Source organism: Theobroma umbraticum, unplaced genomic scaffold (assembly GCF_002168275.2).
Source record: "Theobroma umbraticum cultivar Fairchild unplaced genomic scaffold, ASM216827v3 scaffold_44.0, whole genome shotgun sequence".
NCBI classification, from domain to species: Eukaryota; Viridiplantae; Streptophyta; class Magnoliopsida; order Malvales; family Malvaceae; genus Theobroma; species Theobroma umbraticum.
The window spans coordinates 7,261,108-7,277,248 of NW_018397255.1; the positions used below are offsets into that span (position 1 = coordinate 7,261,108).

Consider the following 16,141-nt stretch of genomic DNA (forward strand, 5'->3'; position numbering starts at 1 on the left):
AACAATGCAAGCTAGGATACTAAACTTCCAAACTTCTCATGAAAGGAATGTACGCATCAATAATAAATGCAACTTAAAACAAATTAACCTATAGCAAACGCTTATATTGTCACTACTCAAAAGGATGCAAGGTAAGAAATTTTAAATTTGTCATGATAATTTCGAAGCAGAATTAAACAGTGAACATATTTCTTATTTCACATATCTCAATCTCTCAAGCGAATGAGCAAGTTTCCACAGAAAAGAACTCATAATTCTCAGAGAAAGTTTCAAAACATGAAATATATTGTGAGGAATTAAAACAACCAAATCACCTCATGGAATCTGAACTTTGAAGATTGTGATCAATATTACTTGGTATCAACCAAATCCCAGAATAGTAAAAAATTTTAGTAGGTCAACGGAACTATCATTAAGGAATTTTTTAAGCTTCATATCACCATATCTTTATCTCACCCAGTATATTACCCCACACATTTTTTGCTTCAAGAAAAAATAATTACTATGGAAAATGCTAATTTTCCAGGACATAAGTCCGATACATTAGTTTAAAGAAAAGGTAGCACCATAATCATTGTAGTCTAAAACCACAATGGTATGTAACACTTATACATTAGGGGAAGTTCTTTAAAGAAACTACCAGCAAATAACTTATTTTGTGCAGCTTAGGCTATTGGTTTTTGCAACATTTGGTTCATTTGGGCTTATAAAAATTAAAGCCTTATATGACAAACAATGACAATAACAGATCAGACAAATACTCAGTAGATAAAAAAAACCATAAATCACTCATTAATCATGTAAGATCAGATTTGAAGCAGTTCACAGTTTCAATGCTTAATATATTTAACACATCAACTTAAATTTCAAAAAAATAGGAAAAAAAGGAAAGAAGAGAAGTGGGGAGACGGTGGTCGGACAAAGTGTACCAGATGAAAACAGAAGAATGCCACCCTTTCGGTCACATATCCTCTTTAGGCTCTTCTTGAAGTTAAAGGTATTTCAGAAGTAGGAGAAATAAATCAGTTCTCAGTTTAGTTAGTTGCCATTTAAAAATTGTTTCATTTAAGCAGTTATATCTATTTGAATGGCTATGTCATTGCAGTGAAAACCAATAAAAATGGACTATAGTCTATACATAACAAACAATAAAATAACTATTACTTACGAGGAGCGTACAAGTTAAACCAGCAACCAAGCAGATCGCAAACCCATAAAACCTCTGACACAAGAGAGAAAGAAAGATATTAGTTAAAATAATTAGATTCTGTTTGATTGTTACTTTTGCTATTTGCATTTTACATCCTAAAAAGTTGCTAGAAACAAAAGCAGAGGGTAGGAAGCAAAATCGTAATTGATTAAAAATGAAGAAATTAATAAAATGCAACTCCGATTCTAACATAACTATTCTATATAAAGAGTAACATCATGCACTTTATTCTCCACGAAAAATTACATTTTTAATTATTAAATCTTCAAAAATAGTTCTTTTTCGTTTTTGGGTGCTGCCCAAAGGCATTTTTCCTTTATAAATTCTCGAAGCAAAAAAAAAAGTACCAAAAGAAACAATCAAATGGTAACTTACAGAATTGCAAGTACAGTTAACGAAACACAAACAGAACGAAGTAAAAGACAAAAAATGGCGAAAGCAAAGGCATGTGAAGTCGATCATAGCCAAAACCTAGCTGCTGATTTTGATTATAACTTTGAAAATACAAATTTTGATTATAACTATAGAACAACAAAATGAAACATTGGCAACAATGAGATCCCGGTTGCGAAAGCACCTACAATTATACAGAGTATCAGGTATTGGGAAAAGACGAATCCACATTGAATGGTTTCAAGCCAATTGAAAAGTGACCCATATCTTAAGTCTGAAGAAAATTATTCAGATTCCAATAGTAGGAAGGAGAGCTCGCAATTTAACCGGAGTTCAGTTAGAAGAAGCAAGTTAAGAGAAAGCCATATTAAAAAAAGAAAGAAACCTGCTGGGTGGTCAAGGTGCACTGGCGATTGAAGTCGTCCATGAAAGCGAAAGAGTTCCCTTCTTCTAATGCAGGCTGTTGCTGGTCGTCATCCACCTCCATTCCTACCAGCATTTTCATCTTCTCAAACGCATGGTTCATCTTCTCCATCTTTCTTTCTCGTTGGATGGGGTTGGATCGGATCTACTCTCTACTTCATGCTATCGATTTATTTCTTCATATTTGCTTAATCTGTCGCTTTAATTTTAAGAAACCTTTGAAAGCAACAATACTCCTCCGTCCTGACTTGGTTTTATAGTTTGGGCCCAATTCTGCTGTCATCTGGGCCTCTTGTTATCCTTTCGGTTAAATGCCATCTTGGGCTTCTCTTTTTTGGGTTGATTGTCATGTCGGACTCTGCCTTATCCCCTATTTACGGTTTTTATATAAATGCCTACACCTTTCACAAAAATCACAATTTAGATATAAAAAAAAAAATCTTTATATTATTTAAATAAATTAATAATTTTTTATTCTAAATTAAATAAATATTTATAATTAAAAATTAACTAATTATTATTAAAACTTAACATGACATATTAATTTGTCATAATAAAATATAAAATTATCAAATGATCACATAAACATATTATGTTTCTCTCAACTATGGTAAAGTCAATATATCATATCAATATTGCATAGAAATCAAAACTCTTTCCTAAATTACAATCTCAACTAAGTTTCTAATTTAAGTGTCACCTTTGGCTTTTTTTTTTTTGCACATTTTATTATAATAATATGTACATTTACCGTGAAAACATATTTGTGTTATATTATAAGATATATGTTATTAATTGGGTGAGAAATTGTTCATTGTATAACAAAACACATGTTATTAACTTGTTGTGTACAAAATTATAAATTATTTTATTAACCTATGGGGTCTTAATTAAACCACAAAAATATTTCGTAGATGCTCAAGTATTATATACATACCAATATTTCCAATAAAAAAAAAGTGAAATTGTCAAGTATATGTAGTTAAAATCTACTTAACATATTAATAATTTTATTTATTTTTTAATTTTTTATTCTTTCCTATTATTAATTAAATTCTTATTCAATATATATGAAATCTTAATCATATATGTTTTTAAGAAAAAAAAAAAGAAAAATCTAAACAACAGTTAAGTTTTAGTAGCATATATACCAACAATTTGCATAGTGGGTAGAAACTAACAATTTTGGACAAAACACATGTACATACAGAGAGAGGACAGAGTGTTATTACTTAATTTTATGATGCAACCATAAATCATAAGGATGTTTCCATTGATACAAGTTTGAACAGAAGATGAACAAGTTGTGAGGGTTTGAATGGATCTAAATTTCAGTTAATTTTGCGGCAATTCTCTCGAACCTCTCCCTTGGGTCCTTCCTTGACGTCAAGGGTGCCCATTTTGACCATCGCCTGCTGGAAATCAAAGAAAAACATGGCTTGGTTCATGGCATAGCCATTGACAATGGCTCGAGTCCTGGGTGTGGCGTACAACTGCTGATCCGAGAAAAGAAGTCCGTTTCTCCTGATCAATGTGTTGAAGTAATAATTGTCGAAAGTGTTTGGTGTGATGTCAAAACGTTGCTCTGTGTTGTCGCCGGCGCTGCATGTTTGTGACAATATCTTGGCGAAATCCGATGCCAAAGTGGGATCTGCGTTACTCAATCTGCTTTTGAAGGATGAGCACCTTGCCACTCCTAACGTATGCGCCCCTGCCCCAAGAAGATTATTTAAGTTAGATACTAAACTTGTCAAGCTGAAGGCAACATAGTGGTACAGTTCATGTCTTAATTACAACCAGGTCAAAGAATTAGGGAAACCATTGATTAGGATGGTTCATTCAATTATGTATGTGTGTGTAATATATAAATATATATATATATATATATAACATTTCTTGTAAATTTAAACATATGCTTAGAGTGTGTATATACTGTGAAAGACCCTTTTAACTAAAAACCAAACCAAACCTAAAGCACTTAATTAATAGCACTAAAATTTATGGAGATTGCTTACCAGATAAAGCAACCATTTCTTGAGCAGAGAACTCGCCGCCCAAGGCCTGGATCAGCTCTGAGGTGTTGAAGGAGGGGAAAGGCAGGTTGATTGTGTCTTCTATCTTAGACCTCCTTCCATCTTTTCTTCCTTTTGGTATATCATACGCTGGACCCCCAGACTGTTAAATTGTACAGGAGTAGTACAAATATGATAATATATACAACTATTCATGAATAGAAAAAAAAAAAAAACCACAATGATATAGCAGGTTATAAGCATTTTGTTACCCAGAAAACTGCATCTCTGGCAGCCATTGCAACAATATCAGCACATGAGACTATGCCAGGGCATTGCTCTTCCAACTGCTCCTTTGCACCATCAATGACTTCATAGCCTCGCAAGCTCAAGTTCCCTGGGGAGTCCTTTTCCGCTGTGTTACCCTTTGTTGAATCAATGAGAACCGACCCATCACATCCCTAATAATTGACCAAAACCAGACGACAGATTAAGGTGGGAATCTAATGAAAAGAAGAAAAACAGGGAAGACAGGAGAGGGAGACAGAGAAACTAATTAAGATACCTCGATGAAGCAGCATGGAAATGCATTCGAACCAAGGCTGCTGCTAGAGTTGGATCATCTTGCAAAGCTCTATTAACTGTATTCTTCACAATGAATTCAGCCAATGGGCAACTCATCATGTAGTAGTCCATGCGGAGACCATCTAGTCCAAACCCAAAGCGGCTGATCACTATCATCTCCGTCACCATAAACAATCTTACTAAATAAGCCCTGGCCATCTTTGCTAAATTATTCGAAGGACAACTCAACAGCTTAATATTGAACAAGTAATTCGAGAGAGATGATCCCTTAGTTTGCTACAAGAGTGGAAAGGGTAATGCATATATATATAAATGCGAAAAACTGAATAAAGTTGGTCCATATATGAATGGGCAAAGCTTACTTATTTATTTATTTCTTTTAATTAATGGAAGATAGTGGTCTATCATTTCATCCACCAAATCAGAATAGTAGTCAATATGATAAGCTTAGTTAATTGCATGCTATTTGCATGTAAGGCGACACGTAACAAATTCACTAAACTGATTGTGAAATCCAACTTAGAAAGGTTAATCATGCATTAAGACTCATGTAATGGCAAGTCTTAGGTTAATTAAGATATTTTTGTCAAACACAGATTAAAAATTAGTCAATAGTAGTGTTTCAGAAGTAAAGAGAAAACATGCATTATCCAGGTCCAGTTCCAACCTATCATCTGCCACTTCCCAAACTTGTGATACGCTGCGCGTCCTTATAGTTGCTAATTAAATAATAAGAAAATGCTGTGGAAAATGTATTAGTGAGAGAAGAAGTTAACCTCCTCCACATATCTTTTTACATCTAATTTATGGCTTAGTGCAGGCGTGGGCGGCTGCCCAATGCCAACCTAAAACTCTTATGTCTTCTTCTTTTTTCTTTTTTTTTTTTTATTTCTTTGCCTCATGCAAAAGGCTTGACTCTTGTCCATTTACTTAAATTCTACCCTTTAATTTGTATGCTATTTATTTTGACAGACTTATGCCATTTATATATCGCCTTGTCATGTGTCGTCTTCCTCTTCTTCCTTTTCATTTTGCATATTGAAACTTAGATATTATTACACGCATCTAAATTAATTAAAAACAAAAAAAAAGAGTTCCCTCACATTTCACAAATGTATTTCTCTCGATTTTTCAAAGTTTAATCGTTGAATATCCTCGCTCTTACAAATTACCTGCCTTAATTTGTGACTAAAATATATAAAGTAAATCCATCAAAAAGAAATATATAAAGCAATCGAAGTAGAAATTATATTATATATATGCATACTGGGGCATCACATATTGAACATGAGACTTACTTTTTTCCTTCAGGTTAGTGTTGGAGGGACTGGTGAAGTTCGCCAAAAAAAAAAAAAACCCAAGCCATAGTTGAAGAGTGATGAAAATGGAGTAAATTGCACTATTAGTTTGTGATTTTTTCTTTTAATGTTGAAATCAATGAAGAAAAGATTATGTAGTAATCGTACAAATGTAGTCTGATAAATTAAAATGTATAGAGAAATTGTGTACGAACGAGTGAAATGAATGGGAAGTGCATGGCAATTGGCATGCAGCTGGTTTCCATATTGAAACCTACTGAGTGGGGTGTGGGGGGGGAGTTTGTTTTTAAAGGAAGGTGGGCATCAGAGTATTCCACTATCTGCCACTTGAGTGCTGTGTACGCGTTTAGCTACCAAATGCCATTGTGCGTATCATGTCTTTCTTTGTCTTGAGATCTCTCTGCCATTTCCTTAGTGCTTCCAGACGTTAATGTCTGAACGGCTTTCTCCTTCTAGCTACCCTTTAGCACGGTACATAACATAACCTCTGTCTGTAACTCTGAACTTCACCAAATAGATACCTCCGTTTTTTTCTGGCCCAAATTTATTTAAATCTCTTAAAAGTCCAATGGACAAATTATTCTGAGGTCGACTCCACCTAATGTTTTCAATTTCTTTTTAATTATGTCGTTCATCTTGTTTAAAATTTACTAGCCATTTTTAAATTCAAATGTGTCTCTGTACTTAGTTTGGTAAAAAAAAATTTATCATCCATCTGTCGTTTTAATTTGGAACGAATTGAAGGATCCCACACAATTAAACTTAATACAGAGACACGGATAAGAGAATAGAAAGACGAGCAGAGAGTGAGAGAAGCAAAAAGTGGAAGAAAAATCGAAACGAAAATGATTCTTCTTTGTACTTTTTCTCTTCTTTTCTTTTCTTTTTTTCATTTTGATATTTTTTTTATTTTTTAAATTAAATAAACTTAGCAAATATATACAAGAAAATAAAACAACTGGACAGAGAAAAACAACTGCCTTGATGCCTTCCGGCCAGTTTCCCTTTTTATGTACACATCGATTTAGGCCACGGGAAAGGTCCCCAAGGCCCTATAAAACACCAAAAACAACGAGATTTCAAGCATCTTAAGGAGTTGTCAAGCTCTTTCCATAGCTGCCAGTGCCACCCAGAGAAGAGACGGTCTCATCCTTACACTGTCCACCAGTTCGAGTCATGTGCAGAGACTCCCTGCACCTGTAGCAAACGAACTTCGCAGGCACTGCCTCCGAGTCTTTAATGCCGGAACATCTTGTGTGCTGCCACACCCCACAAACATCACAAGCCAACATCCTTTCCCCATCATCATCCTTAGCCCCACAAATGCAATCCACCGTCCACCTCTCAATCCCTCTTTCCGCCCTAAATTTACTAAGCCCGTTTTTCCCAAGGCATCTCCCTCGAACTCGAACTGACTCAGTGCACCCCAACAAATGCTTGACCTGGATGGAATCCTCTACACCGCCATAGCCAAACAACTCTTCAGCTTGGAATCTTCTGAATGCCAAATACACTTCCTGGAAAGCCTTTGAAGCTTCCATCTTGAGGTCTGATACAGTAGCATTTAGTGGTAACACAACTAGTTCCGCAGGTGGATCTGGGGCAATTTCTTCAGATTGATCTACAACCTCCAACTGGCATGAGAGGCAAACTACAACATTATTCCCGCTCGATAGCTTCTCATGCTTGTAAACTTTCACAAATTGCTTGCAGTCAAGGAGCTTCTCAGCAGAGCCGATGGCAAGATTTCTCGTCAGATCAGGCCTGTAACTCAACATGGTTTGAGGGTGGAGCATGAATTCATACAAGAATTTAAGGTCTCGCTTAAGCACTTCCTCAGAGGGGGGACAGTTTGCAACACGAGAATCATCGCCAGTGGTGGTTACGGAAACAGTTCCAGGCTCAAGTCTGTAATAGAACAAAACTACATATTAAAGTACGTATTGTAAGAGGTAACTGACATCGAACAAATAAAAAGGGGCGATAATAATAATAATCCTATGATTCAAAAGTTGTTCAGAGATTGAAAAGCCTGATGGCTATATAATATTCAGGCACAGAATTGTGCCAGCTATGTGTAAACTAAGAGGCATTTGAAGAGACCCAATCACATACCTAAACTCGAGAGCATCTGAATCAGGATTGCGCCTTGAATTAACAACCATTCCTTCTGCTGCCAGTTTTCCACCAAGTTCCATGAGGCAATGATCAAGGAGTTCTGGACAAGCCACTCTGCAGACAGCTCCCCTAAGAGCACGGCAGCTTACCCAGTTGGACCCAGACACAGCCCGAAGCACTCTAAACATGGCCTCTTCAACGCGTCCAACATCAGCTCTACTCCATAATACAACTCCGTAAGAAGAGGTTCGTGGTTTCTTGCAGGTACCATCCTCAACCCTGGAGGACGGCTTGTGGGCATCATGGATCAACCTCATCAGGAGACAAAAGAGATCCTTTATATTTACAAGCTCAGACTTTGACAAAGACTGGTAAAATGAGATTATGTCTTGCAGTCGAGTGCTGGGTTTGCATCCTTGTGGAAGAAAGATGGATAATGGAAGGCTAGAAAGAGTTTCCACAGCTGATTTATAGGCATCATTAGTCAGGGCAAAACTACCAGCACCAAATTCATAACCCCAATCCCCATACCATGGGTGGCCTTTGGTAATTGCATGAAGTAGCCGGTACTCCAACCCGTACTTTTTTGATACATCCATCACACTGACCTTCCTGTTTGTATGGGATTATCCAACATGGTTAGACAATAACTCAATGCCATGACTACGTTAAATCATACAGCTGCATGCATCCAAGTAATATGCAAACTTACAAATCAACTTTAATGGAAAAACAAATGTACTGATCATAATTTTATCTGAGATTACATACCGATTTTTTTTTTCATTTTTTCCAGAAAATGAATTAACTACAAGGCCCAATCAATGTCTCCAACTCACTTAAAAGGAATTGATATAAATTTAGAGGGGGAAGGGAGGGAGAGCATAGCTAAGATTTAATAAAATCGTCTAAATCAGTGAAAACATTGTCTAGTTAGTCAAATTATTTCCAGATTTATACAAAGAGAGAAACAATATTAGCAATAACATTGAACAAGATTTGCATGATAACGAGAGTAGCCAGCTGTTAGGCATATAGGATCAAATTTGTAAGAAAACACACAGTAAGATTTCTGACCTGACAGCAAGGGTTTGACATAGTCGATCCCAGAAGTCCATGATATGACATCCTGAAAGAACCCTGGAACCCCCTTCCCTACCATTAACCCTAAGAAGGTGGCCATAACCATTAGAATGGATTACACCATGTAACAGATGAGTGGTGTCCTCCAATTGGTGATACACCCAATCCTCAAGATCATCCGTAGTTGTAACATGGCTGCATGACTTGCACCTGAAAAGAAAAATGATACATAAAATTACAGCATAATTAATAAGGCCAACAACTTCATATATATCAAAGGCGGCGAAAAGATAATAGATTAGCATGATCTCCCCTGTAAAGCTAACACAATACGCTAGTGCATATAGTAGCCACTTTTGTTAAATAAGTTCATAGAATGTCCTCTTCAGCAAACTAAAAGAAAATTCCGGTTTTCATATTCAAAAGAAAAAAAGAAAGAACAAAGAAAAATTATTGCCAATAGATTCATCAATTTTTTTCAAAGATTGAACTCAAAGGGATTTAATCACTGTCAAAAATATGCTTCATGACCTACAAATTCAAGACAACTAACAGAAGGTGACCTTAAACATCAAATAAAATGATAGACATGCATGGGACTATACGCAGAGCTTGGTAACACAAATGAACTTCAAGTGTCTTCTTATTTCTATCACGTTTTTAAACTTGCAAATTAAGCGGAGGAAAAAAACATGTGACTATCATATTCTGAGAGATTAAAGTAAGTTCGACAATGTTGGGCAATCACACATAGCCTCAAAGTTCAGACCACCTTGATAGTTAGATTTATTGAAGAAGTTGGAGAGGTAGCCAACTCTAACAAGGTTTGACCCCTCTGCCATCCATACATGTTAATGACCAAACACACATTACTAGCATACATGGAAGAAATCACATGCCTAAAACATTACACGTACTAGACAAAGGAAGCTAATTTTCAGTCCATAGAAACAAATCTAATGAGAAAACAATGAGTTAGACCTTAATTCTGACAAATGCAGGCTATCTCCACAGCGCACACATGGTTTGTGGTAGCCGCCAATAGAATTACCGTCGGCCTTTATGATGAAGTGGTAGCGTTTAGAACAAACTGGATGACCGCTCCACCCTAAACATTCAACATTGTAGATAGATTAGGAAAACTCCTATCGAGTAAAATTTTATTTATTTGTTAATAATAACGCAATAATAATCAAGAGTCAAGATGGTTCATGAATTCACACAACTACGCAACTATTCATATTAAACGGAAAAGTCCAAAAAATTATTTCCATTTGTCCAATACAGGCAACCAGCATCAAAGGAATCAAATGCTAATTCTGATTTCCTGCAATCCTAATTACAGTTAAAAACGCTGAAATATTTACCATAAGTTCATAGCTAAATCCAAACAAAAAATCTTTGCTTAAAATATGTACAAATAAAAATAAAAATAAAAATACGAGAATGATGGATGACCTGCCAAAAGTCAATTGGATAAGCATGATGAGAAGTCAGAAGAAGTATATGACAAATAAACTTAGGAAGCCCCCAGAGACGAGTGTCTTGATTAGTAGACCAACCCCCCCTTGCAATCACTCTTTTTTACGACCACATGCCACTAAAGAGGCTATAGCTAAGAACGATAAAAAGAATCGATGACAGCTGTGTGGCAGCCGCTACATGATGTGTCGCGTCACCATAAAAAGAGCCACTGCTCAAACACACGTGGCCCCCCAAAGATTAATAATAGAAAGAAAATAAATTATCCATCCAACCCAAACATCCAATAAGATAATAAAAACAATTAAAATACTTACAATGCCCATAAAAGTCACTATCACTACTGGGCCCCACTTCTACCCACACCTACAAGCTACCCAATAAAATAAAACTGCTCCATCTCGTCCCATTTCTCACGAGACATTCGCACTTTCCCAACACTTTTATTACTCGTATTTTTCAGAATTTAGATGTCCCATCCCATTGAGTTTCGAATTTATATTTTCTACTCTCACGAGATTATCACATTATCTATCTTATCGTTATTTTTTTTTCAATTTTCCAAACATAGAAAAGATAGTACCAACAAAATTGTTTTTTATTTTTAGTATTATTAAGTTAATTTATTAGGACTGCCATTTTCCCGCCATTTGCGAAAAAAGCAACCGGTAACCGAGGTACAACCGGAAACCCGAGAAAGTGCCTAGTGATGCGTGAAACACACAGAATCGGTCAATGACTCGGTCCGAGTCCCACTTACCAACGACTCGGCACTGGTCGCAGTAGATGGATCTAGATCTAGCGACGTCCTCCTCCACCACGTCTAGACAAACCATGGCGGAGGAGGAATCAGAGCCGTCCGTCGTGTTGCCGACCCTGAAGACGATCTGCCAGGTCATCAAGTGAGGAAAAAGAGACGTCGGAGGCGGCATGAGCGCGTGCTTGGTTAGAAACGACCTGATGTTAGCCCGAAACGGCATGGCAACGCTAGATCCCGAAGCTGAAGAAGGAAAGCTGAGGAAGTCGTAGAGATCGGCCGTTACTCTCCTCTTCATCCTCTTCACGGGCATGCCGTTGACGACCATAGTGGCGCGTGGTATCAGATTCAAAGCGCGTACGACGAGATCTGAGGTGAGGACGAGTGGATCGGATGGGGTGAGGAGGTTTGGGGTGGGTCTATAGAGGAACAGAGGAAGAAGAGAGGGAAACGAGAATGGGTTTGGTTGCTTAGCGGTCAGTGTTGGGATGAGGGAGTGAGCAGCTGTGGAGTTCTTTTTTTCTCCTGATCAATCAATCAAAAGTATGATTGATGTGGTGATATGGTTTTTTTTTTGGGCTTTCTCTTTTCCACATCATAAATGGGTTTGGTAGTATCCTATGATAATTATTAATTAATTAGTTTTAAACTTTTAATATACTGGTACTAGTTTTCTCGAGAAGAGTTTTATTTAGTCGGTTTTGGTTGGGGCCAGGGAAGTGAGGAAGGCAGAAGGAGCATCCAAACCTTAGTACTGTGGTTAAGCCGTGGCTGCTATGATGACAAAATTACTTTATTACCCTCGAAGCACCCCGAAAAGAAACGAAAAGATCTAAGAAAGGAGGAAGTTAATGTAAATTCGGCTTTCAACACAACTTCCAGGAAGGTTCGCGCGGTCTGTAGCTCGTTTCTTTATGTGAAGCAGTACGAATTAAATACTAGTGAAATACGGAATACTAATTTTTTTAATTATTGGAAATTACAAAAGCCTTTTTCAGATTTAATTGAAAAATATACTTACCATTTTCAGTTTCAAAGATATTGTTGTTAATTATTAGTTAACCTTAAATAGAAAGCTAAATGAACCTTCTTGTTAATTATTTATTTTTCAATTTATTTTTAAATTTTTTTTTTTAGAAATTTTATATTTTTTTAATTAAAAATAATGAATTTTTTTAAGAAAACAATATAGTCAAATTACAATAAAATAATGTATAAGAATGAAACTCCAATAATATCGTTTAAGAGAATTATATTTTAATTCAATTGCATTACAAATTTCCTGCACTTATAGATATTTGTTTTTTTATAAATGTATTGAAATTATTTTTAGTTAAAATAAATTCATTGCCATTAATTCTCAGTGTATTTTTAAAATAATAAATTATGTCTTTTCATGTGAAAAAATATATTAAAAATTATGTTTTTTTCATATGAAAATTTTTGATTATTTGAAAAGTATATCAATTGAAAGGTTATGTCATATTATTTGGCATAATAAGACTATAAGATTGTAAGTGATTTTTCATATAAAAATTATGCCTCTTAACAAAATAACATATTAAAAAATATTTCTAAATTTAAAAATTACGAGACATATTTTAGTTCAAAAGTTTTTATATAAAAAATTATTTCTTCATGTTCTAACTCAAATATTACATCTTATGTTATAAAATATTATTTTTTCATAAAGTAATTATTGAAACAAAAATTTTATTTAAAAATTATGTCTTACAACATGTCTTACAACATGTAGAGATGTCTGTAAAACATCAAAGTGCTTTGATAGAAAAGTTATGCCCTAAAAAAAATACACTTGCAAGTCTATATTAAAAGTTTACTGTCAACTACTTTGATACATCAAATAAACAAGATAATAGTAAAAAATTAAAAAAAAAAGTTTTATGTTATAAATAAAAAAATACAGTTTGAGTTCCCTCCATTTATTAAAAAAAAATTCAAATTTCTTATATTCTAATTACAACAGAAAATAGGTTCTAAATCTAAACAATTTTACAACCATAAGTATATCTAGTGATATATTCTTATAAAATGTAAGATGAAGTTAGATGTTATTTTTATTTTATCTCTTAAACTATTCACATAATTTCCTTTTTATATACTGAGTGATATGAGCAAAATATTACAGATAATATCTATTAAAAAAACATGCCTTAAAATTAATTTTGTCGATTTTTTAAAATTTCAACTAAATTTCATTTACATCAAAATTAATTTGAAAAAATTGTTTAGTGATAAAGAAATGTATTAAACAAAAAAAAAGAAAAATGAGGGAAAAGGAGAAAGAAAATGAACAAAATCATGATTTTTTAATATTTAAAGAAAAATTAAATAAATATTAGTTTGATTAATAATATAATGGCGGTAACATTTTGAAGAGAGATACTTTATTTTCAATCAAATATTGTAAATGACAATTATTTTTTCTAATTGAGGTATCTATGATACACATTTAAATTATAATTAAACCTAATTAATAAACATATAAAGCTAATTAAAATTTTCAGCTGTATTTATAATTAATTAAATTTCACAATTTTGTAATTAAAAACAAAAACTCTGGGGACAAAAGTGGAAAAAAAAGATATGAGATAAAAGAGAGAGTCAAAAAAAAAAGAAGAAACGGAGTATGAATATGAAGAAATAAATAACAATTAGTATCTTCATCTAAAGTAAATTTGGTAATTACCGCTATTACTTTTCAGGGAGATAAGTTTATTTTCAATCAAACCTTAAAGAGAGTAAGAGAGTGTTTTGGAAACTTGTAAAGGTAATCTCAAACCAGTTTTTGTCTTTTAGCCGTAATTAAATAATAATTAATGTGATAATAATTTTGGATTACTTAAACACGCTTACTGTTCCAACGGCTTTCATTCAAATCTCATCATTTAATTTATCTTTCCAAATAAATCAAATTCTTTTAATAATTTAAATCATAAAAAATTTAAAACATAAGAGATTTCATTAAAAACAAATAAGCTTAATTTTTAGGCAAACTATTAAATTCGTCTCTATGTGGGGACAAGTACTAATTGATTGGAAGCTAGCTACTCAATTAATTATGACTTGGTGATAGGATAAGGTCCAATGCTACAAGGCCCAAGCACAAGCCTTAATCAAAATTCTCTCCAGCAATAAGTCTTGCTAGGTCAGACTAGCAATCTCAAATTCTCAATTAAAGTCCACTAAAGTTAAAACCTTTGAAACTTAACGCCGAAGAAAGTGTTACTTACCTAAGAAGGACTCTGTAATGTCCAACAAAATTATTTTAAATTATTAAAAAAAATTTATATAAATTATAACTCTTTTATTATGTGTAATCAAATCTTTTTATTTTTATTTGAATTCAAATAAAACTTTATAATTAATGTTTAACTAGTAATAATTTGTTAATCAATAGTTATGAAGACTTATTTAATTTAAAATAAACATATAAAAACTTAATTAAGTGCAATATAAATATAAATATTTATTTAAATAATTCAAGAATTTATTAAGTATTATACAATTTTTTTTCTTTTCCTTCATATTTTTCGTAAACCAAATAGGATAATTTGACTCATAGGAATAGCGGTTCAATTTTGGAACGGTTTGGAGGTAATACTGTTACCATGCTTGATATTTTTTATAGGAATATATATATATATATATATATATATCAGTCAAATAGTTTGTTCTAATCAAATCTGAAATAAGTATTATTGTCTCTTTTTAGTTATTTCATATGGTTGAGAATACACATACACTATTTTAAATATGACTTATATAGTACTATAAATTCTCATTGCATTCCATTTTGACGAGTAATACTGTGTAGTTGCTAATTCATTTATATTTTTACTTGAATTAAAAAAAAATTAAAAGTGAAGTTTGATATTTTGTCGGGAATATGATCGTTATTAAATATGATTATTGAATATGTGATTATTAAGAATATAATTTTGTAACGTTTAGTAAATTAGGAAAGTGATGATTATAGGAAATATGATTGTTAAAAAATTATATTGTAATATTTGATTTGAAAGTATTTTATTGAAAATATAATATAAATTTATAAAATTACTTTTATTGATGAAAATATAAAATCGAATACTTGCTTTCTTTTTAATATAAATTCTTAAATTTATATTTTTTTTATAAAAATTGATTAAAGTAAAAAATTATAAAATTGTTTTTTACAATAATAAATAAATATATAAGAAAAATGTGATTGACATTTACAAAGTTTTTTAGCTTACTTTTTGCCAAAAGGAGATGCCTATTTTGATATGGATTTTGATGTTGTTGGTAAAATCACTATTTTGTACAAGCTTAAACTCGGTAAAAAAAAACCTATAATCACTTATATGAAGATTGTTTTTTTAAAAAAAAAAGAAACGAGAGGATCAGATTATGGTAAAAAATAATTTCACAAAAAATTATAACTTTATCTTAAAAAAAGAAAATAATTTTAAAAAATACTATTTACTTTACTCGCTACAATCACTTTGCAATGAAAAGATTTTCTCATAGAGTTCGACCTTGGTGCCCGTTATAGTATAAGGTCAATTAAAATACAGAAATCTTTCTTACTTACACCGTACTAAACGCCCATAGAGTTCGAGCTTGGTGCCCGTTATAGTATAAGGTCCATAGAAAATTGAAGTGCTGGCAGGTGTGGATGTTGTGAAGGAAGGGAAAGCCCAGTTGACAAGCAAGTAACAGAAAAAAGCCGTCGCTTTCCATGGAAATTTCTTGC

General features: G+C 33.3%; 3 protein-coding genes across 3 annotated transcripts in view; all 3 read right to left on the reverse strand.

The window, feature by feature from the left end:
- LOC110409831 (Got1/Sft2-like vescicle transport protein family) overlaps positions 1–2,239 on the reverse strand; it is a 5,354-nt gene extending 3,115 nt beyond the window's left edge. Inside the window, exons 1-2 of the mRNA XM_021419310.1 lie at positions 1,989–2,239; positions 1,169–1,222 (exon numbers count right to left, since the gene is read on the reverse strand). Coding sequence (XP_021274985.1) covers positions 1,169–1,222; positions 1,989–2,138 — 204 coding nt within the window. The 5' untranslated portion in view covers positions 2,139–2,239. The remainder of the gene's footprint in view (positions 1–1,168; positions 1,223–1,988) is intronic.
- A 937-nt stretch (positions 2,240–3,176) lies between these two features.
- Positions 3,177–4,941, reverse strand: LOC110409429 (peroxidase 47-like). The gene is given in 5 exon segments (XM_021418770.2): positions 3,177–3,737; positions 4,042–4,201; positions 4,311–4,499; positions 4,604–4,617; positions 4,620–4,941. Coding segments are annotated over 5 exon segments (945 nt in total). The 5' UTR covers positions 4,822–4,941; the 3' UTR covers positions 3,177–3,357.
- A 1,816-nt stretch (positions 4,942–6,757) lies between these two features.
- Positions 6,758–12,234, reverse strand: LOC110409393 (PHD finger protein At1g33420-like). The gene is made up of 5 exons (XM_021418721.2): positions 11,386–12,234; positions 10,125–10,251; positions 9,138–9,353; positions 8,058–8,672; positions 6,758–7,850 (listed from the first exon to the last, which is right to left on the reverse strand). The coding sequence occupies exons 1-5, from the start codon at positions 11,708–11,710 to the stop codon at positions 7,031–7,033; spliced, it is 2,103 nt and encodes a 700-aa protein (XP_021274396.1). The 5' UTR covers positions 11,711–12,234; the 3' UTR covers positions 6,758–7,030.
- Positions 12,235–16,141: the final 3,907 nt, after the last annotated feature.

What these genes read in the sequence shown, in the direction of transcription:
- LOC110409393 (XM_021418721.2), bottom strand. Translation starts at nt 11,710, where the DNA reads ATGGTCGTCAACGGCATGCCCGTGAAGAGGATGAAGAGGAGAGTAACG. An exon ending in CTGCATTTGTCAGAATTAAG is followed by an intron (nt 9,354 to 10,124) that starts GTCTAACTCATT and finishes TTTTCTTTTCAG; the next exon opens with GTGCAAGTCATGCAGCCATG. An exon ending in TGTCAAACCCTTGCTGTCAG is followed by an intron (nt 8,673 to 9,137) that starts GTCAGAAATCTT and finishes CCATACAAACAG; the next exon opens with GAAGGTCAGTGTGATGGATG.